We start from the raw sequence: 23,072 nt of genomic DNA, 5'->3' as shown, positions 1-23,072 counted from the left end.
ATGCTTCTGATTATGGACTTGGGGCTGTCCTCACACAACTTCATGAGGACAACACAGAGAGGACTGTTGCATTAGCTTCAAGGACACTAAGTAATGCTGAGAGAAAATATTCTACAGTTGAAAAAGAAGCACTTGCTTGTATCTGGGCTACTGAAAAATGGAGAACTTACCTGTGGGGCCGCACGTTCAAGTTGTGCACAGACCACAGCCCTTTGACAACGTTGCTCACCACGAAAGGACTGGGAAGAGCAGGATATCGTATTGCTAGATGGTCTGCAAGACTACTCTCTTTCAATTATGAACTGGAATATAAGCCTGGAAACGAAAATGTGGTAGCTGATTGCCTTTCTCGCCTGCCTTTGCCTTCACCAGATGGTCCACCAGAGGATGAGGATGTAGTAGTTGCACTTATTACAAGCATTCTTACTGCAGTTACAAGAGAACAATTTCAAGCTGTTTGTTCAGCGTGTCCAATTCAACAGAAATTACGGGAATTTCTGACAAAGAGATGGCCCAGTAACCCTAAAAACCTTGACCCAGTTTTGCTGCCTTATTTTAGAGTTCGGGATGAACTTTCTTTGCTCGATGGCTGTGTGCTATGAGGTACACACCGGCTACTTGTGCCAGAAGGATTACAGTCAAAACTCGTACACCTGGCACACGATACTCATCAGGGAATTGTCAGAACCAAACGACGACTACGGGATCTGTATTGGTGGCCAGGGATGGACTCTCAAACTGAAGCACTCAAAAAATCCTGTGTCACTTGCCAAATGCATGATAAGACAGCAGTGACATGTACCCCTCCATTACAGCTTGCTCCTCTTCCTGAATCTGCATGGAAAAAAGTGGCGATTGACATTGTAGGACCCTTTGATACTGCTCCAATTGACTGTCGTTATGCTATCACTTTAATAGACTATTTCAGCAAATGGCCTGAGGTAGCGTTTACATTGCAAATTTCTTCTGCTACAGTAATTAAATTCCTGTCTTCAGTTTTTAGCCGGGAAGGTAACCCGAAATAACTGGTTTCAGATAATGGTAGTCAATTTACTTCCCTGGAGTTTGAAACTTTTCTAGCAGAGAGGAACATTTTACACAGGAGGTCATCCCTATATTACCCTCAAGCCAATGGGGAAATCGAACGGTTTAACAGAAGTTTGAAAGAGAGTTTGCAAACAGCTAAACTGGAAGGGCGATTGTGGATACCCTTCACTACTGATTTCTTGCAAGCATACCGGGCTACACGACATGCCACAATGCAAAGATCACCCGCAGAGTTACTGCATGGGAAACAGCTTAATACTAAACTGAACATTGCTGGATTGTTAAAGGCATGACTTGGTGCCCCAAACAAGGATGATGTGAGAAAGACAGTTGAACAGAACCAAGCAAAGTCTAAGGCTTTCACAGACAAACGGCGGGGTGCTAAGGAACCAAAGTTTGAGTGTGGTTCCTTTGTTAGAATACGAAAACCTGGAATCTTACGCAAAGGGGACCATAAATTCACAGCTCCTCTTAAAATCATAGAGAAGAAGGGACCTTACACCTATCGACTTTCTGATGGGCGGGTATGGAATGCTTCTTATCTTGCACCTGCCTATGCACCAAGAGGAGATTATGCCAACACCCAGTCTGCATTGGATGACTTCACCGTAGAACCAACACAACGAGACATTGCACTGGAACCGGGGCTTGAGAGACGGCCTGTCGGATCCAGACAACCACCTGCCTGGACTAGAGACTATATTATGTAGTATCTACAGTGTTTTCAGTGTAATATTTCTGCCAGCAGTATAGTGTCTTGTTTCATATTTGTACCTGTGGTTAGAACAACAATGTTTATTTTAATTTGGAAAGTTTCTTAAGAGAGGAGGGAATGTGGTGTTTAGATGCTGCATGTGATTATTAGAACTGGGAGCACTGGCTGTTGGGAGTCTGAAAGGACAGGAAACAGGAAGGAGGGGGGAGGAGTTGAGGAGGCTGGGAGAGTTACAGAGTGTGCAGCTACAGCTTGGTAAAGAGATTTCCACTGTAAATAAAGTTCTGTTGAAATTTGTTAATACCTTGCCTGGTGGATACAACAATCCTGGGGGAAGAAAGGGAACAACAGTAAAGGTAGAATAGCAGTCTTCTATGAGTTAGTGAGTTTTGTTTGTTACAACCTGGATATCATTTTTAATGGAGATTTGGTAGTACATATACTTGGGTTCTTGTTTTATATACTCATGTTTATGGCTTTTGAGAAATGTGAGTCTACTCTGGAAAGTAATGTAAAAACAGCACCTGCCTACTCAACAGATTTGCTTCTGAGTCATATCTGCTGACTTTAGTGACAAAAATAAGATTTTTATGGCTTTTTACTCCTGTTAGCTCTGTACAGCTACCACAGCTAGGAGAGTGAGTTGGGTTCTATTCCTTCTTTTGCATCAACAATAGGGTCATTGGTCAATTTCCAGTCATTTGCACCAGTACAATCCCACTGGACTCAGTGCATGTGACAAAACATGTGTGTGTATATAAAGTTTGCTTATTTTCCAGTGTTCCCATTTATCTGAAAACATTTTTAAATGCATAGTTGAACTAGGTATGGTCAGAAGGCACAAAGCCTGTAAGATTTAATTTACTTCTAATTACATAATTTAAATGTATAGACATCTACATTTTGTACAAATAACTTTATCACAAGGTGAATTATCACAAAATCATAAACTCCTGAAAACAGGGGCTTTTAATAGTGGCCCTGATACACATTTTGCAGAAGTTACATGAAGAACTTTGCTAGGGTAGGGGGTCATGCACTCTGGTTTTTGTAAGCCAAACTCATTGCACACACCAGGGGCTCTTCACTTCCTCTCCACTCCCACCCACCCTGTAAACACACAAGCTCTCATGTGCCATTTTCCCATTCCCCTATATTTAAGTGACTCAGTGCTACCCCCCACCCCTTCCCGTAGGCCAGAAGTTCTGTGTGCCCCCTATTCCCCTTTCCCCCCATACCAGGGGCTCTGTGTTCCCCCACTCTTCCCTTTCTCCCTCATATCCCACTTTCTCCAATGTACCAGGTCCACCAGTCTCTCCCCGCTAGGGGTTCTGTGTGTGACCCCATTTCCCACTTTCCTCCATATCCCCCATTACCTCTTTCCCCCACACCAAGGTTTCCCAATCTGCCCCTGCCAGTGGTTGTGTGTGCCGCCCATTACTTCTTCCCCCATATGAGGGTTCCTCATTCTTCCATCCCCAATGGCTGTGTGTGCACGTCCTTCCACTCAGATCAGGATTCCCCAATCTCCCCCTCATCATGCCAAGAGCTCTGTGTGCCCCCATTCCCTCTACTGCAGAGTCCCCCATTCTACCAATGCCAACGGATCTGCGTGCATCCCCATTTCCCTTTCCTCCATACCACAGTCCCAAACTCACCAGCCAGGGTGTGTGTGTGCGCGCCCTACTCCTCTCTCCCGCCATACTAGGATCCCATATTCTCCCTCCCCCATGTTATGGCCTCTCTATGTATCCCTATTCTCCCCTCCCCCCCATTTCCCGCTTCCCCCCAAGGATATTGGGCTTTATATGCACTGCTTTTGTAAACTAATTTGGAACAAAATTCCAGTTGATGAGCAATGATAGTGGATTTCCTCCCAAGAGGATAACAGTTTGTATCTTACACTTGCACTTCTGTTATATACATAAATAGCTGACCAATTAGTGTTAAGACCAAGTAGACCTACCATTTCTGTCATTAGCTGAGTGGCTGGCTTGATTCTCTTTGCTAATTTTAACAAGCCGGTTTTCACTTATCTGGTTGTCAAGGAAGGACAGATTGCCAACCAAACATTTCTGCAGTCAGATTCATCTGTTGAATGCACAGGATGAGACTATGAAGCATTTTGATGAACTCAGCTAGCTGTTAATAGGCCATTTCCTCCATAGAACCAAAGACTAGGGTACAAATTATACACACATGTACAACTGCCCCTTTGGCTTCAGAATTTGGCCCCAAGTTAATACTAGAGCTGCACACCAGAAATTTACAACACAACATTTCAACATTTCCAAAACTGGAGGCCTTAAGAAGAGTTAAATTAGAGCCTTTTACCTCCCTATTGTGTTTGAAGAACAACAATTTCTTCTTCGTGTCCAAATTCTATTGCTTATTCCTCCTCAACATTGCTAAGATCCATCCTTTTCTCTGTATCCCTTCAGTGAAAGCTCACATCCAGACCCTCATTATGTCTTCTTTTTATTAATATTACCTCCTCTTCTCTGGCTTCCCTGACATGCACATCAGCTCCTTCAAATCTACACAAAATGCTATTGCTAAGATTGGCTTCCTTGTCCATATTATTGATCATTTTCTCCCTGACCCATTTTCAGACTGTTTGCTTCATTCTCCTCCTCCACTGTCTCAAGTTCAAGCTTCTTGATTCTATCTTCAAAGTTCTGCCCCTCTACAACTTGTCCCTCCCTACTTATGCACCCGGCCCTGTTCAGAAATCACCCCCAAACACCAATTGCTCCACTAATGATGCTAGCCTTTGGTTGGCCATTTCTCAGATTTTCATACAAATGTCTCCATACCTCCTTCTAACCACCCCAGATGTGTGGAACACACTTTCTGGGTGCATCTGAAAGGATCCTATCCCTGCTGCATTCAAGTTCCCCTCCTGAAGGGCCATCTTTGCTGTGATGCTCACATAAAACTTGCTTACTTACTGTTATAAACTTGTGAAATAACCTGGGAAGGGAATAGATACATTTCTTATTTAAAAAACATGTGATGTGTGTGTATGAAATCACAGATGAGATGGGCAGGCTATGTCACCAGAATGTCAGTTGAGTGACTGTCAGAGAAGATCTTTTGTGGCATGCTAAAGGAGGGAAAGCACTTTCAGAGAGGCCAGAGGAAACCTTTCAAAGACTCCCTCAAATTATCCTGGAGGCATTTCAACATTGACACAGTTTTGGGAATATCTCACTCATGATTGTTCTACCTAGTGAAGTCTCATCCATATTGGAGCTACAGTCTATGAGCAGAGGAGAAATACTGAGGCAGAGCAGAAGTGCCAGCAGCGTGAATCTCACAGCAGCAGCATGTCTGCTATTAATCAAGTAACCCATAGTGGCATCTCTTATTCAGTGTGCCACAGACAATTCAAAGCTCAAATTGGTCTGATCACCCACTCAGGTGTTCAAAAAACCAAATCAATCAGTGATGTCATGGTCATCTTTGAACTCAAAGGATCAACAACAACTGTACTCATAAAATCTAAATAGCATAGCCTATTAAGGTTGCCTGACACTTCCTATTATAAGACCCTGTTTTCAGTTGCTTATAATTTTTCCAATCTTTAACCATTTGGGCTGAAATTTCCCAAGCCTGGTGTCTGCATCAGGCGCAGTATTTTTGAAAAAATTCAGCTAAAATCATTTAGCAGTTTCCAAGAACAAGGCTAGGATCTAATATGTTGGTTTACCCATGTTAAATAATTCTGGAGACCTTTTCTTTGAAATGCTCTAGGACCCCCCCTGCTTTGGAGCAAAGACTGAAAATTTGTGTCAGGGAGGTCTCTTTTGCCATCCTCATGCAAATCCACCCAAATTTGGGCAACTTAGTGACTTTTCAAAGGTTTATATTTATACATGCTCAGTAGAGACTTTTTAGGTTTTAGCTGCTAAAATCTCTTAACAGTTCCCTCTTAATGAGTATGCTTGAGAGTTTCATAGCTCCTAGTGCTGATTGGACTGTGTGTGTGTCATTCCCAAAGAGCTGCTCTGACCTGGGGTAGGGCTGGGCACTGGACTTGAGAAGAGACAGGAATGGGACAGGGATGGGTTTTAGGGGATGGGGCAGAAGGAGTCAAGCTTGGGGGAACCTGGGCAGAAGAGTCTGTGCCCACTTCAGCACAGAGCCTGGAATGGAATCCAAGATTCCTGAGTCTCAGCATGTATCTGCTATCTGAATATATTTGTGAAAACTACTAGCTAAGTGTGTTCCTCTTCCCTTTCTAGTGGTGGTCCACATAGCAGATGACAACCTACTATTGCTATCAGTTACTCCTGTAGCTCATGTGGCAAAGGTCTTTGTGGTGGATATAAATGTTCTAACCCAGCTGAAGAACCAGATAGCGTCAATATGATGGCATGAAAGGTTTTTTTCTCAGCTTACAGTTTAATAAACCACAAAATTACACACAAAAGCTATGCTAAAAGGACATTTATTAAGGTTGCAAAGTCAAGCACCCAAAAAGTTAGGAAATGCCAGAATTAAGGCTGCCTGTACAACCTTAACTTGGCTCCCCTGTGAGTATGTATTATGATGGTTTTTAATTACATGATCAATACTATGTTATGTATGGAACTAGACTATGTTTCCACAAGACTTTGCCTCAATCAGTGAACAGAAAGGCCTGAGCTTCTCAACTTTGTGTAGACAAGGCCAAAGGTAGAGCACAAGAGACTGTCTATTTCTACTATATAGTGGTGCTGTGGGAGATGGGAAGGAACATAGTACAATTTCCAGCTCGCAAATACTAAATGTAAGACAAAATTTTAGTCTAATATACATTCCTATCCAACACTATGCTTTAAGTATGCAAGCAACATTATAACCTTCTACACTGATGATATATTATTTTAATAAAGCTTTGCTGGTCTCATCCAAGCATACTGACAGTAACTTCATGAAAGTTCCAGGACTATTTTTATAGTTTATTTTTTGCATTTTACTCAGAATGGACAATGAAACTAGACAATTTTCACTTCCTGGCTCTCATGTACAAACACAGTGTTGGTATTCTTGTGGATTTCACATCTGTATTTGAAGTGAGCTAATATGGGCTGGTATGCCGCACTGGTACATCCCACCTTCGGACAAATCAAAGGAGTTATGCCCTAAAATTTGCAGAAATGGTCTTCTCTAAACATCAAGAGAGGGCATTGGGAACCTGAGAATAGAATAAAAAACAAAACAAACATGGTCCGAGACACTACCCTGGAGCATAGCCACATTGGGAAGACAGTTTCACAAAGAAAAGGCTGCAGCAAGAGGCTGATACAATGTAGATAAAGCAAACCATGATCCTGATGGGAAGGGAGGAAGACAGATGTATGAAAGGGTTTGCAAGCCTAGCTAAAGTGTGAAGGTTGGGGAGGTTATAAATAAGGTTTGGCAAGCAGAGGGAAAGGTGGAGTGGGATTCATCATTTTCTTTTTCCAGTTTTAGCATGGGGAGAATTTTTGAATAAATAAAATAATAATCTATTGTCATTAGGCCAAATGTTGTTAAAAAAATACCAATATCTCTATGTATGAACTAGAAAGTTCAAGTGACTGTAGACAAGAATGAAATTTGGCTTGTGTAGTTTCACTGTCCAAACTGATTGAAATGCAAAAGAGTAACCAAATATGAATGGTGAAAGCAACTCAGTGTTTAATAAATTAGACCCTGATTCTACAATAAGAATCTAATGACAAGACTGGAGTCTTAGTGTGTTTAGTAGTAAGCTACTAATTATTTGAAATGTTGTTATTTGAAACTATATGTTTTCTCATGATGATCTCCTTTTATCTACTGAAAAAACTTGAATTAGTGAACACACAGATACTGAGCTAGCTCAGAACTCGCATCTATTTCTAGTTCACCAGTGGGTGTGTATTTGATCTTCAGCCAGGGCTTGGATTGTAACAGCCTCTCTGCAATAATGTGCTGCTTATATATTCATTGTTCATTTTTGTGAAACTGTAGCGTGAGAGTGCTGAAAGTGGTTAAAACAGAGACTTTCATGCTGTGGCAATAACTACATGCTTTGAAAGCCATTGGCACCAGAATTAATTGTTAGACATTATAATAATGTAAAGGTTCATTCTCAGTGAGTTTGCTCTGGCTTGTCTTCCCTATTTAATTTATATTATAATATTTTGTACTTTTCTTCTCGGTTTGGATGGGAATAGGGTTTTAAATAGGCTGGTGGCCAGATTCTGATATCTGTTACAGCAGAGGTTTTCAAACTATGGGGCATGCCCCGTGAGGGGGGCACAGCGCAACGTTCCGGGGGGCTCAGGGAGGGAGCACTACCTCCACCCCCTGACTCACAGTGGGCCACCCAGCCTCTGGGTCAGTATCAATGCCTCCATGCCCAGTGCTGGCTCTGACCCCAGAGACCATCACACTCACCTTCCGCCACCCTAAAAACCTGAGGGGGGAGGGGTAGGTATTGGGGAGCATAACCAAACATTGCAACTCAAAGGGGTGGGGAGCTTAGCTCAAAAAGTTTGAAAACTGCTATGTTATAGTGATGTAAATCCAGTGTCACTCCATTAACGTCAATGGAGTTATTTGGATTTAGTTTAATGTCACTGCAATAAGAATTTGGCCTGCCTATGGGTTTTAAAAAATGTTCTCATCAGGCTCAGTCCATGCACTTACTCTTCTTTGACTCTTTCAGTGTCACTAATGCAGTCAGGCCATAAAAAAAAAAAAAAAAAGCTGTGTCTGCCACCGTGCCATCTTGAACTTTACCTTCCAGCTTGATAGCCTACTGCGTTAGGAACAGTTTGAATCTGATGGCTTTAAGGCTTCATGTCTGCACTTCAATTTCCATTTCTCTTCAGCCTGACCCTAACAGGTGATTTAAAGTGGTGTATGAAGACAGTGTCTAACAGACAGAAGACCCATTAAAAAGTCAGATTGCTGCAGTTTAAATATAGATGTTTAACCAGAATATTACACAAACATAAATGAAAAAATACACGCTTCTTTTTGGTGATTCAATCAGTTAACTATACTTGAAGAATAACATATTTTGGAAACAAACATAACACCTAAGTAGGTGGCACATATGCAGGGGGAAACCTTTCTCATCAGGATCCTTATCTGAAACCTGTTGTTTCATCTATTCTCATTTTAAAGGTATATTCTTCTAAAAATTCCTTGAAGTGTTTCATTTTTAAGGGTTACATTAGTTTAAATAGGTCACGTTGCAATGTGGTATAAATAGCACAGTTTGATAAGTCATTCTTGGAATAGTTACAAAGGGCCAAATTCATCCCTGGTATAAACCCTGATGATAATGGAGTTACAGCAAGACTGAATTCAGACCAATACATAGAAGAAATAAAAGAATTACTGAACTATACGCACTCCGAATGTGTGTACATGTGCATATATACATATGCACTGAAAGATATATGGTATATAAAAGTGATAAAATAATGGTTAGACATTTCTAAACAAAGTATGGCAGTGAAATTTGCTAACACTGCTATAATTTATGACCTGCCAGCATTCTATTAATATTTTACTCCTGCATTTTCAAGAGATTCTAACATTTACAAGTATAAACTTGGTGTACAATGCCTCAACCAGAAAGTATTATTTTAACTATTTATCTTACAATAATACTGTACTTTATTAAGATCAAGTACATACTACAACAACTAGACATAAAGATGAGCTGATGAAAAAAATCTCTTATTAATGATTGTATTTGCTTTTCTTAAGGCTGCAATGATAATTCCTAATTTGTTCTATTCATAACCTGTATGTTTGTTATAGTTTGCAGAAAAAACATGAAAAAAATCTAAATCACCTTTCGTTGTAATTTGGATGCATAGGTATCCTGAGTTTCCTCCCCTGTCCTGCGTTTTTGGCAGCCTACCATCTTCCTTAACTTGCTTCTCTCACACTTCTCTTTGCAGCTTTCACACTTTCCTTGACCGAACCTTGAGTTACTTTGAGCACAAAAATTGAAATTTCCACTTCTTGCATTTAAAACAAAGGTCATGCCAAATTGTTCAAGAGAGGTTAAAGATCAGCTCCAACTAATCTGCTGTGATAAGGCCATTTAGCATATGAAGACCCAAATCTGACTAGCTGTTTTTCTTTTCTGCAGCCCACAGTCCCTTTTTCTGCAGCACTTGTTATGCTCTGGGAAACAAACTCATTGCTGTTGTGTCGGAGCTGAATGTCAGAACTGGCCAGGCATTAGTGAAAAGGACATTGTTTAATCTGCACTGTCCCACAGTGGAGCTTTGGCAACAATTTGTTTGATAAATTAACTGTCATTGTGTACTGGCTCAAATGCTGGTACTGCCTGAATGACAGATGTTCTTCTGATTGTACAACAGATGACAAAGAGACAGAATGGATTTACTTTGCTTAAATTAAAAAAAAAAATGTGACCAGTTCAAAATTCCAAAGTATTTTACAAAGACACTGAATGAACACAAACTGTTGAAATGGTTTACATATTTTATACTGAATTGATCTGAGGGCAGAATTTATGGGAGGGGGCTGAGAGATGGGTAAAACTGATGTTGGGGTTGAACTGATGAGGGGCCTGGAGGTACAGAACTGATGTGAAAGGAGAGCTGAGATATGGGCAGAACTGGTGTGACATGCTAATGTGGTATGCAGTGTTGCTGTAGCCATGTTGGCCCCAGGATATTAAAGAGACAAGGTGGGTGAGGTAATGTCTTTTATTGCACCAACTTCTTCTGGTAAGAGAGAAAAGCTTTTGATCTTACACAGAGCTCTTCTTCCTGAAGCTCAAAAGCTTTTCTCTCTTACCAGAAGAAGTTGATCTAATAAAAGATATTACCTCACCCACCTTGTCATGCTAATGTGGGGGCAGATTTAACATGGGAACTGGATGGGGACAGAACTGGTTTGGGGGTTGGCAGTAGGGTTGCCAACCCTCCAGAATTGGCCTGGAGTCTGCAGGAATTAAAGATTGTCATGTGATGAAATCTCCAGGAATATGTCCCACCAAAACTGGCAACTCTAGTTGGCAGATGTAGGAGTGAGAGCTCCTGCAGTAAGAGCTACAATCACCTTACTCAATAAATTTCAGAGAGTTGGCATCAATTATTGTCATACACACACTGAGGTCAGACAGAGGCAGTTCAAAAATCGAAAAGACCAAAAAACCACAATTTAATCTTCTCTCTCTCTCACACGTGTGCGTGCACACACAGAGACCCCCAACATGATTTTTTGGGGATTTGACTCATGAGTTTTGAACCTTTGGGATTGGCAGTACTGGACTAATTTCTTTTAATGTCTAGTTTGCTTGTCGTCCACTTTTCCTCAATGATATGATCTTGTGCTGTACACACATTAAAGAGGCAATGGATACACTGGGGAAAATATGCACAAATCCAAGTGGAACAGGGTTATTTATAGGTAGCTCAAGAATTTGTTTTACTGTCTTCAATGTTCCTTCATGCTCTAAGAATCCGTATGACAAGGAGAGCCAACAATGTTCTGATAATGGTAGGTAAAATGCTCGTAAACAGGTAAGAAACTAGGATTAAAAACTAGCATTCCTTCTTTCCTCACAGCACAGGTTCACTAATCTACATAAAGGAATGTCCAATCCACTTGTAGACAAGTAAAATAGTTGTCATCAGTCTGTTTTAGAACATAAAGAGTAGCTCTTTTAGAGTTTGGAGGATAAACCATATTGTCTTTCTTACCATTTCTGTAAGGACCTAGCACCAGCAGGGAAACAAGTAGATGATGGTGCACATCCTACTCACTCAGATGCTGAAAAGACGAAGGGCTATAAGCAGTCTGTGCATTTAGGAATTCTCACACCATTTCTGGAGTTTCCGCATTTCTCCCTTTGTGAGCAGCATGTACGTCTCAAATGAACGCAATCTGTATACAAACGAGGGATTGAGTAATATGGATTGTGATTGGTCAGCACTGTTGGTAAACTGCCATTCTGAAGAAAAGTCAAAGGTCACATCCCAGTAGAAAATGCTGACCACAAAGCTTCACTAGGGCCCTAAATATCACTTTGTTACAGGGAGATCCCACCAATTGAAACATAGTAAAAGTTTAGTAAAATCTCAACTGAGGCTTTTAAAAACCATTTCAAATAATTTTTATTTTTGTGTAATTTCAGGTTAAATGTATGATTTTCCAGACCCCAGCTTTGCTCCTGGATTGAAGCTGGGGCACTGCTCTGATGCATGTGACTGAAGACATCTGCGTAGCAATAGGAGTGTAACAAGCAAAGTTGAGGTATGCTCCCCCAGTTGTGGACAAGGAGAAAGGAGACAAGGCTCTTTGCCTTGTCCCCAGCTGCTTGGTCAATTTAGAAATCTGGTGCTAAGCAGCAGGAGGAAATGTCTTCCCCTGAATGAGCCCTCTGCCAAGAGTCAGCATCTTCCACTGCTGGCAAGATTGATGCAAAAGGCCAGTACTCTGCTCTGCTTTGTGACTTAGTTCCAGGTAGTCCTCCTTACCTCTGCTCCTACAGTGTTCGGTTTAGCCATTGAAATGATGAAGTTATACAAGCCACAGTTTCTGCTGATTAGGAATCCTGCAGCTTCTTTTGATTTCAAGGCAGAAGTGCAAGTAGGGTTTACGCTCCAGTACGCAGTACCGGCAAGAGATTTTTAGCGGGTATGGGGTACTGGAAAGACTTGGGGAGGCTAGGCCCCCCTACCCTCTGGAGTGGGGGTGGAGCAGCACTGCGGCTTGGGAAGGCATACATTCTTTATATGGGTTTAACAGCACAATACATATGCTAACAAACTTAAACAAAGCCTTTGTTTAAGTTTGTTAGCATGTGTATTGTGCTGTTACTCAGGCGTCCTCAAAAGGGAAGGGGTGGCGGGGATGGAAGGTGTTTAGACAGTGTTTTTGATTCCTGCTCCAACCTCCGGACTATGAACATATACTGATGCAAGCATTCTAACCAAGGGACAGAGGACTTTAAGGTAATCTGGAGCCTTCATATTTCCTTGATTCTTTGCAGATGGATTTATGAGTTGTATAGGGTACAAAGACTGTTCTAGCCTCATTGATTGCTGATTTTTCTTTTGCAATGGACAAAGATCAGATGTCTGCTCTCAGAAACCGAGGAGGGGAAGTTAACATAGTAGGTTAAATTCATCCTTGGTGTAACTCCACTGATTTTAATTGGCTTACACCACCAGGGCCCGCATTCAAATGGATCAACCTCTTCTGTCAGGTCTGTTCCTATGGACAAATGCCATGGATGAAGCCTTCATTTTCTATCCATATACCAAGCAAGCAAGCTGTGAAGTGTTAGTTTTACTATGTACACGCGTTTATTATTCTAGCACCTAGGAGCCCTACCCAGGGGCCAGCAGGGCACGTGACCCGCACTGGGCTAGGTGCAGGCTGCAGCGATAGCAATGCTGGTGTCTAGCCACCCCTAGCGTGGGCCGAAATGGCTCTTTTCTGCAGCCTCCAGCATGAGTTTATAAATTGCAAATTATTTCCCCGGAGCCAGGACGAGGAAAAAGCCCCATAGCCGTGTCCTTTCATTCCCTTCCCCGGACACAAAAGGCCTCACCCTACTCCCCTGGAACTCAGTGGCGACCGACCGCCCCCCAAGAGCGCCTGTCCATAAATTGCCACCCTCTCTCCGCTGGCGGGAAGCGTCGTAACTTGCAGTCAGGGGGCAGCAGCCACCCACCTCGCCCCATCAGGCACCCGCCCGCCCGCGCCTCTCTCCTCCAGAGCCGGAGTGGCAAACACAGAGATTACTCGCAACACCCAGTGCGCCCGCGCGCAGCTCCGGCTCCTCCCCTCGACCTGCACAAGAGGGTGGAACGAGGCGAAGGGGCGGGCTACAGAAAGACGGGACTCGCCGCGGCTTTTGATTGGCTGGCCGTCCGGCCGGGGCGCCTGGGTCGCCTCTCTCGCGCCACTTTCGGGCGCGTTGGCGCGAGCGCAGCGAGCGTGGTCGGGGCCATGGCGGAGAGCGAGAGCCGGCGCGGCGGTGAGAGGCGGGCGGGGCTGTGCGGCCGCTGCACGGGGCGTGGGGGGCTCGCGCAGCCCGGGGGCGGGTAGCGGCTGGACACGGGTGCAGCGGTGGGGGGTAGGCTCTACATGGGGGGCGGCGGGGGTGTTGTATTTGGGCTCCCCTTGAGCGTGTCTCCGATTTCCTGGGCGGGGGTGGTAGTGCTGCAGGATCTGGGAGGGGCAGTTGGGAGTGGCCGCTTTTGGGGGGGGGGGCACTTTATTGGTGTCCCCAAGATTCTCCTTGGAAGGTGACAGGGAGAGTGTGTTTGAAATCGAGTCTGTCTTAAAAAAATGAACACACCGGCGTGTTAAAAAAAGTTAGTGCTGACACTGGTCCCTGTGTCATCCTGCTGAATTTGTGGTTTTGCATCACTTTTTTTTTTTTTTTTTTTTTTTGAGAATGGTTTTTCTTCTTTCCAGGCTGGGTTTAAGCTCATATATAGAGGTAAATGTCTGTACCTGAAATGCTGTCAAGTGCATGGAGTAAACACAGGGAAGTGAGAACTGTAACCCTTTTTAATTTAAAACCCCCTCCTGTTTCATGAAAACATAGTGTAGATGACAATCATGCCTAGCAGAAGTGTACTCTCCCTCTCCCCCCCATCCCACAAGATGTCATTGTTTTTAGGACAGTTTTCTATACTTGATAGGTTCTGACTTTCCTCATATCATCACTGTTTTGAGCCCTAAATTTCTTCACCCTCTAAATCTAGTAAAATCAAAATTGGGATACAGAGAAATTGTATTCAGTTTGCTTAGAGTGAAAATACCTCAGTGCATGCAAACAAAGTTTAATTCTGTGTATTTGACATAATTTTTTTTTAAACTGCTGTTGTGGCTTAACAATAACTAGAAACCGCTATTATTTATATTATAGCACTTAAGATCCCTAATCATAGACCAGGACCCGATTGTTCCAGGTGCAGTACAAACATGGAACAAAAAGATGGTCCCTGCCTCTAAAGAGTTTACAGTCTAGTATCTGATAAGGGACAACATGTGGATACAGACAAACTGGGGGTACCAAGAGACCGTGACAATATTGGTTAGCATGATAGGCAATGGGCTCAGCATAGTAGCAACCTAACCATTAACAAGTTTTTATTTTGGTAGGTATCACAGCAAAAGAGAGTTTTAAGAAGGATAATATGTTAGTTTTGCAAATGTTTATGGGTAGCTTCTCCTAAGCATGAGGAGCAGCATAGAAGGAAGCATGACGGCACTTGATCGAAAATTTAACAAGTGGGCAATGGAGGCTGGCATCATGGGTAGATTGGAGGCGGGAGTCGACATCTTGTTAGTGAAGGAAAGATGATAGGTAGGGTTGGGACAAATAACTTGTGTTCGGTGCAATATAGCAGTGGTCCCCAACGCGGTGCACCTGCCTACTGGTCGCCAGAAAAGCAGCTGCTGAAATGCCACCGAGAAGCGGCACCGTCAAGAAGCGGTGCCGCCGAAATGCCACTGATTTTCGGCTGCATTTTGGCGGCGACGCTTCTTGGCATTGCCGCTTCTCGGCCGCATTTCGGTGGCGACGTTTCTTGGCATCACTGATTCTCGGCCGCACTTCGGCAGCTGCTTGTCCGGTGGCCACGCTCCTCGGCGGCTAGTCGTCCGGCGCCTGCCACATGGAAAGATTGGGGACCACTGCAATGGAGAAAGAGGAGCCAGTGGATGGGGTGCAACAAGAGTGGTGACATGGGCAAAGCAGGCTAGGAAAATAATCTTTGCAGCGGCCGTCTGAATGGTTATAAGTAGGGCCCTACCAATTGACTGTCCATTTTGGTCAGTTTCGTGGTCATAGGGTTTTAAAAATAGTCAATTTCATGGTTTCAGATGTTTATAGCTGAAATTTCAGGGTGTTGTAACCATGAGGATCCCAACCCAAAAAAGTGTTGGGGTGGGGGCGTCGCAAGGCTATTGTAGGGGGGGTTGTGGGTTTGCCACCCTTACTTCTGTGCTGCTGCTGTCGGGTGCTGCCTTCAGAGCTGGAGAGCAATGGCCAAGCTTTGAAGCCAGCACCACCGCCAGCAGCAGCGCAGAAGTGAGGGTCGCAGAATATTGGGGGGTGGATTACCATACATTCTGGTTTTCCCAGCAGCTTCCCATCTGGGTTTTGGGGGCTGACAGCCACCCTCACTTCTGCACTGCCTTCAGAACTCTGCTCCTAGCCAGCAGCTGTGGGGGATGCATTCCCCCCCCCCATCCAGATCCTGCAGCACTGCCCCACCCCCTGCCAAAGAAATCCAAGACCTGCTCAAAGGGAGCCCAAATACAACACCCCCATAGAGACCCTGCCCCCCCACAATTTTTGACGTCTGTGCTGCTCTCCTCATTCTGCAGCTTCACAGAGGCTCTGGCCATGCCCCCTCTGCTCCTGCTCATGGGCAGACAAATTATTCCAAAGCTGTAAAATCTTTTATCAATATAATAACAAATACTTCAGAGGCAACTATCCAGCTATATTCACTGGACCAAAAAAGGGGCTAGGGGTCACATAGTAAAGATCCTACTCAGCATCTGACATTTTGACTCATAGCCATTCAGGTTGGGTAGAACTGTGGGAGATGCTGTGAATTTGGTAGGGCCCTCGATATAAGCAGGGCAAGATCTTGCAAAGAACTTTGTGAAGGTGTACCTCTGCGTCTGCATGAGCCCCATTACAGTTAGTGGGGGTCGACCTCTGTTGATCTTTTTGTGGGATCTGGACCTCAATGATAGAGCTTTGCAAACAGTAACTTACAATGTGCTACTTTATTATCTAACTATTTTGGTTTAGAACAGGTCTTTACATTTTAATCAGTCGTGTTGGCTAAAAGAATAAATCTGTTAATCTGACATTAATATGGGGGCAGGTCTACATTAGAAGCACTACACTGGTGCAGCTGCGTCACTGTAGCGTGTCTGATGAAGATGCTCTATGCTGACAGGAGAGCACTCTCCCGTCAGCATAATCACTCCACCTCCGCTAGAGGCGGAAGCTATGTCGGTGGGACACCTATCTAGTGTCCGATCACCAGCCATTGGAGATATTTGCTACTAGCAGTCACAGATCGGCTACATGCCATTGTAGGCAGTATCATTATACCATCCCCTCCATAAATTTATCAAGCTCAGTTTTGAAGCTGGTTAGGTTTTTTGCCCCCACTGCTCCCCTTGGAAGGCTGTTCCAGAGCTTCACTCCTCTGCTGGTTAGAAATATTTGTCTAATTTGAAGTCTAAACTTGATGTCTAGTTTATATCCATTTGTTCTTGTGTCCACATTGGTGCTTAACTTAAATAACTCCTCTCCCTCCCTGGTACTTATCCCTCGGATTTATTTATAGAGCGTAATCGTATCTCCTCTCCGTCTTCTTTTGTCTGGCTAAACAAGCCAAACTCTTGGAGTCTCCTCTCCATAAGGTAGTTTTTCCTTATGGAGGAAAGTCATAAGTTTTCCATTCCTCTGATCATCCTAGTAGCCTGTCTCTGCACCTGTTTCAGTTTGAATTAATCTTTCTTAAACATGGAAGCCTAGAATTGCACAGAGTATTCAAGGTGAGGTCTCACCAGTGTCTTGTATAATGGTATTAACACTTCCCTGTCTCTACTGAAAATACCTCGCCTGATGCATTCTAGGACTGCTTGTCACTGAGAGACTAAATAAAAGCATAAAGAAGAAAGTTAGACGTCTAAAATAACCTTCCTTTCCAAATCATGGATAGTGACAGTTGATGCACCTCTAAAGGAAGTTGGGTGGCAGCTTAACAATTGTCACCCTTCCTTTCCTGAGTCTACTGTAGGTGCATTATTACCACAATCTACCTATTCTGCAGCTCAGCAGCTCCAACAATCCTTGATGTCTGGGCTACTTTCCTCACTCAGCAGCTTCACGGCGCCAAATCATCATTTTGGCACCACTGCTTTGTTCGTGCCTCTTCTGCGCCCACTTGCGGCCAGATTCTCTGCCTCCGCAGCAGCATGTGGATGGCAGTTCTGTTGCACCCTCCTATCTTCTACCTTCAGTGTGGTGTTTTTGAAGGCGGGGGGGGGGCAGTGGTGAGCAGTGGTCTCCCACACTAGCCCTTTCCTCCTCTCTGGGTTGGTTTTTAGTCAGATGACTGAACCCACCTGGAACTTCACTGCTGGCTTCTCTGCACCTTTTTGGTATGGCTGAGCAGCCTAAAAAGCTCTGAACAAAAACTAAACAGTGCTCCGTCTATGAGACAGCCTTCCTGGCCTTGGCAGATGGTGAGTTGTGCTCAGCCTTCGGTCCCTAACTCTGTTAGGTCCCAGGGCCATGAGTCGGGCAGGAGAGGTGGGATCCCCTGCCCACCAGAGCAACTGCAACTCCACTGGGAGAAAAATAGACCAGGAGTTTGTGAGCAGAGCAGGGAGAGACTCCAAAGAGAAGGAGTACCCCATGTTGTTCATTGTTCAAAAGCCTACGGGAGGAATCTGAGCCATTCTAGACCTCAAATGATTCAACAAGTGGATGAAGAAAACAAAGTTTCAGATGGAGACCCTGACCTCTCTGGTGTCATGCCTGTCGAAGGAGGATTTTCTGACTTCAGTGGATCTGGCAGATGGATACTGTAGTGGTTCCTCGCTCTCCAGTGGGGAGGGAGGCCACTCTGCCTCACCTTATTGGACGGTAACCCTTGGGCTTGGGTCGCGCTGGCGGGGCCGAGCTGTAAGCCGCCTATAGTTCCGTGGCCGTCTAATAGAGGCAAACAAGCAATAACAGTCTGGGGCACTTGTCCCCACCCTTGGTTGGGGCAGAGCACTGAGTAGTTTTTAGTGCGTAGCCCCTCAGCTGGGCCGGGCAGTACTTAATAATCTAAAGCTTTGCCCCACCCAAAGGGCCAGAGCCGGGGCAGGCTGTGGCCTCAGGCTCCTGGCTAAGGCAGCCAGTGAACACTCACAGTCTGGGGCTCTAGCTCTTTGGGCGGGGCCAAGCAGGGAGCAGGTTGTTGCCAATGTTCCCTCTAATTTTTTCATTCATGCGCAGAATGCATTTTGTTATGTGCAGCACCAATATCGAGGTAATGTGTAGATGTGTGCCACCAGTAGAAACAAAAAACATATATATAATTTTTTAAAAAAGTTACCATAGGTATGGCCAATGGTACATGTAAAAGGGACTGTAAAGATTTCCTGGAATCTGACATTTTAGGGCCAGATCCTCAGCTGGTGTACAGCAGCCATGAAGTCACTGGAACTACTTCAATTTACACTAGCTGAGGATTTGGCTGTTCAAGTGTATCATATTAGAACGACTTCCTTATCACTATTGCAAACGCATAGACTGAAGTCTTATACACATAACAGGCTTTTCTGAAGGGCAGAAAACAATGAAATCCTATAATGTGCAACCCATATTTCAGATTGCAGTTCCCTTTGTTCAGAATTTAATCTGGTGGCTGGCAGTGCACAGCTGAACCTAAACTGAGATTCGTCACCCAAATTAAATGAAAATTCTGTGGTGTCTTGAAGGTATTTTTCTTTGGCTAAAGGTGTGGCATTTCATGGTCTTGTATAAATCTTGGTTTAAGATGTGGATCAGACTCAATAAGGTATATATTTCTGGCAGATCAAATACTACTTATCCCCATAAATCACGTGTAAACAGAGGCATCACAGAACAAAGAACAGAAACATTTAATTGCTGTAACACAAGATCTCCCTTTTAAAAAAGGGGGCTGGGGCCGAGGGAGAGAAGCACCTGTCCATGCCGCAGCCCGGTCAGGGCTGGGGCCGAGGGAGAGCGGCGCTTTTCCTGCATGCCCCAAGCTCCCTCAAACCCCCATCACCGCCCCTCACCCACCCTCTCTACACATTCTCCATGCTCACCTGTGTGCGCGGCTGGTTCGCGACCCTTAATGGCTCTTGTGCGGCTGCACAGGCGTGCACCTTAGAGGGAGCACAGGCTATAGGCTAAGCCTCCTGGCTAATGCAGCTAGCAAACGCTCAATTCAGGGCTCAGGTAGGGATGAGCACCCACACAATCTAAGCGCTGGGGGGGGGGCACCAACCGAGTCTAGTGTCCTAGCTTGACGGACAGTAGACGTACATAGGCCTCCACGGTGGGGAGTCTGCCACCTTAGGGGTGGCGTGGCAGGGGCTGGGGGACGCAGCCCGACTCCACCACATCCCAGCCCAGGGTGCTAGCAGTGTTGGAGTGGTCCGCCACTGGTCAGCGGGGATCCAGCCGCAACACACTGACCTAGGAACAGTCAGCAACGTAGCCAGACAGTTGTTGGCTGCCCCTGGACTACTTTCTACCTCCCCAGGGTGTGGTATTTCTGGAATCCACAGTCCTCTGGGTACACGGTGGATGGCAGTCCTGGCAACTCTCCTTCTGGGTCTGTCTCTTCTGGGGGCAGGGTGCTGCAGAGTGTAGATTGATCTGCCGGGTGCCACAGCAGAATAGAGGTGTCCGTCTCCTTTCCTGGCTGCTGCTCACCTGAGCTGCAGAGCCGTCCCTTTATACTTCCTGTCCCATCCTGGCGCTTCTGGCGAGGCGAGTGGGGTGAGTTCAGCTCTGCCCACCAGGGAGTGTAGTGGTCCCTCGCTCTCCAGTCCGGAGGGAGGCCACTCTGCCTCGTACGCATACCTCCACAATCCTGTCAGACCTTGCCATCACAGGTTCCTAAGGTTTGCTTATGGCAGGAAGTAACATCAGTACTGGATGCTCTCATTCGGCTTGTCCTCTGCTCCTAGGGTGTTTACAAAGATGTTGGCAGTAATGATACCCTGCAACCTCAGTCAGGCTATCCACCTGTGCCCCTTCCTGGACGACACTTGTTCAGAACACCGTCCCCGGAAACAGCACCCAGAGCCACATCGCTGACACTGAGTATCCTATAAGAACCCGGCTTTATCAATGTCAAAAAAAACAACACACACTTAGGAGTGGACATAGATACCTTGATAGCAAGGATCTATCCATCACTAGAAAGGTTCAAGAAGATTCAGGACCTCTTCACGTTGTTTGGGAGCTGCAAGAGGCCTGCTATAGCATTGGGCCTTCAACTACTAGGCCTCCTCGTATTGTGCATAGGGATCACTCCCTGGGTGCAATCATGCATCAGGTGCCTTCAGGGCTTCATCATAAAGGTACAGGACCACCTTGGAACACATGAAGGATCACGTAGGGGTCTCAACATAGGTGTTCAACTCCTTAAAATGGTGGTCAGCCCAGGGCAATGTTCGCAAAGGTATGCCCCTATGCTGCCCAGATCCTCAGGTTCTCAGAACCAACGCCAGCCTGGAGAGCTGGGGTGCACCCTTGGGGGCCCAAACAGCTCTAGGCCCACATCATAAACCTTCTAGAGCTAAAAGCAATCAAGCTGGTGCAGTGAAGGTTCCAGTCCAGCCTAGAGGGGAACCCTGTCCTGATTCAGTCGGACAACACGACTGCCATCACGTGTGGACAACCAAGGGGGAGCAAGGACCCCAGTGTTACACACAGAAGCAATGGAAATTATGTGATGGGTAGAGAACTGTCTCCTGTTCCTCAGAGCAATTCATGTAAAGGGAGACCCGAACCAAAAGTGGATTGGCTCAACAACTCTGAGTGGTGCCCGAATTAGGGAGTCTTTGAGTTAATTGTCCAAATGTTCAGCGTTCCCTCAACTGATATATTCATTAACCATATGAATGCAAAGAGACCAAAGTACTTCACCAGGGAGGTGGATCCCAGATCTGGGGGACAGATTGCTGTTGCACAGATGGCTGCAGGGTCTCCTCTGTGTGTTTCCACCCTTCCCATTACTAGGGAAGGTGGTTGAGTAAATAAAATGAGAACAGATAGCAGTCATATTGATAACTCCCCATTGACTGAGGAGACTCTGGTTTTCAGACTGAAAATAGGACCTCCACTACAACTCCCAAAGAGATGGTACATCTTCTCACAAGGTCGTCTTCATCATCTGGACGTCAGTTGGCTGCATTTAACAGCCTGGCTATTGAAAGGGAAGTGCTGGTATCGCTGGGTTTGTCCTTCAAAGTCATCAAGACACTGCTTTCATCTAGAAGAGTATCGACATTGAAAATGTATTCTTCCATCTGGGCCGAGTTCTGGTGCTAGGATCACAAAGCAAATCTTAGAAATACCAGCTATTTGGGACATTCTCTGAAAATGCTTTGACAAAGCTCTCCAACCCAGCACCATAGCTTGACGGGTATCTGCCCTCAGTAGCATGATGTTTGTGGGATCCCTGAGTTCTCTGGCAGAGCACCCTCAGGTAGCCAGATTCCTTGGAGCAGTCTGATTAACCGAGTTGGCAGTCAGGCCACTCAACTGGTTGTATTGAGAGCCCTGACAAGCCATCCCGTTGAATCGCTGACATCGGTGTCAGCATTCTATTTGTCCATCAAAACTGGCTTTCTGATACCCGTTATGTCTGCCAGGGGAGTGTTGGAGCTGGCAGTCTTTTCTGTGCAGGAACCTTACTGTTTGTTCCACAAGGACAAGGTGGTGCTTAGGACTCTGGAATTGTTTAGTCTGAAGGTGAACTCTTCCTTCCATGCTTCCCAGCAGGAGGTTCTCCTATTATTCTGTCCAAGGCCACAACATCTTACTGAGAAGGAGTGGCACACCTTAGATCAGCAGTGGGCAACCTGCGGCCCATCAGGGTAATACGCTGGCGGGCCGTGAGACAGTTTGTTTACATTGACCATGCACAGGCGTGGCTGCCCGCAGCTCCCAGTGGCCGCAGTTTGCCGTTCCTGGCCAATGGGAGCTGCAGGAAGCGGCGGCCCTCCACCCAGGGCCCTTCGGAGTGGCAGGCGGCATGTGGCCTCCTCCCTCCCCCCGAGCACTGGGCAGCACAGCCCCAGTGCCGGGGGCCCCCTCAGCACTGGGCAGCCCCAGCTACCCCAAGTCCCAGCCACCCTAGCCCCAGCCAGCTTCCCTTCCTGGAAGAGGAGCAGCCTACTTGGGCTGGGGTCAACTAGCAGCAAGAGGGGAGGGGGCCATGCAGGGCTGTGTGGGCAGGCTCAGTCTTCCCCTGCCTATTGGACGCTCCGCCCATGTTTTTAAGGAGTAATCAACAGTGGAACCATTGTTTCTCTAAAACTAATATTAAACAGTTACTGTGGATTAAATGACTGAAAACAAGAACAATGCATAGTTGAATTGTACTTCTGATGTTTTTAATATTGATTTCAGCTACATCAGACTCTGGAAGTTTTGCACTATCACGTTCTCGCCGTGAGAAAAAATCTAAAAAAGGACACCAAGAAGCTCTAGAACTCTTGAAAAAGGCCAAGGCAGGTGAAAAAGTAAAATATGAGGTAAATAGTT

At 45.3% G+C, this 23,072-nt stretch overlaps 2 protein-coding genes across 2 annotated transcripts in view; one reads left to right on the top strand and one right to left on the bottom strand.

The window, feature by feature from the left end:
* Positions 1 to 9,782, bottom strand: part of PCYT1B (phosphate cytidylyltransferase 1B, choline) — a 60,153-nt gene extending 50,371 nt beyond the window's left edge. The window contains exon 1 of the mRNA XM_065421673.1: positions 9,588 to 9,782. Coding sequence (XP_065277745.1) covers positions 9,588 to 9,782 — 195 coding nt within the window. The remainder of the gene's footprint in view (positions 1 to 9,587) is intronic.
* A 12,384-nt stretch (positions 9,783 to 22,166) lies between these two features.
* Positions 22,167 to 23,072, top strand: part of POLA1 (DNA polymerase alpha 1, catalytic subunit) — a 329,016-nt gene continuing 328,110 nt past the window's right edge. The window contains exons 1-2 of the mRNA XM_065423293.1: positions 22,167 to 22,221; positions 22,938 to 23,062. Coding sequence (XP_065279365.1) covers positions 22,167 to 22,221; positions 22,938 to 23,062 — 180 coding nt within the window. The remainder of the gene's footprint in view (positions 22,222 to 22,937; positions 23,063 to 23,072) is intronic.

Source organism: Emys orbicularis, chromosome 1, assembly GCF_028017835.1.
Source record: "Emys orbicularis isolate rEmyOrb1 chromosome 1, rEmyOrb1.hap1, whole genome shotgun sequence".
NCBI lineage: Eukaryota > Metazoa > Chordata > Testudines > Emydidae > Emys > Emys orbicularis.
The sequence above is the reverse complement of the archived record's forward strand: the minus strand, read 5'-3'. Positions and strand labels throughout refer to the sequence as shown.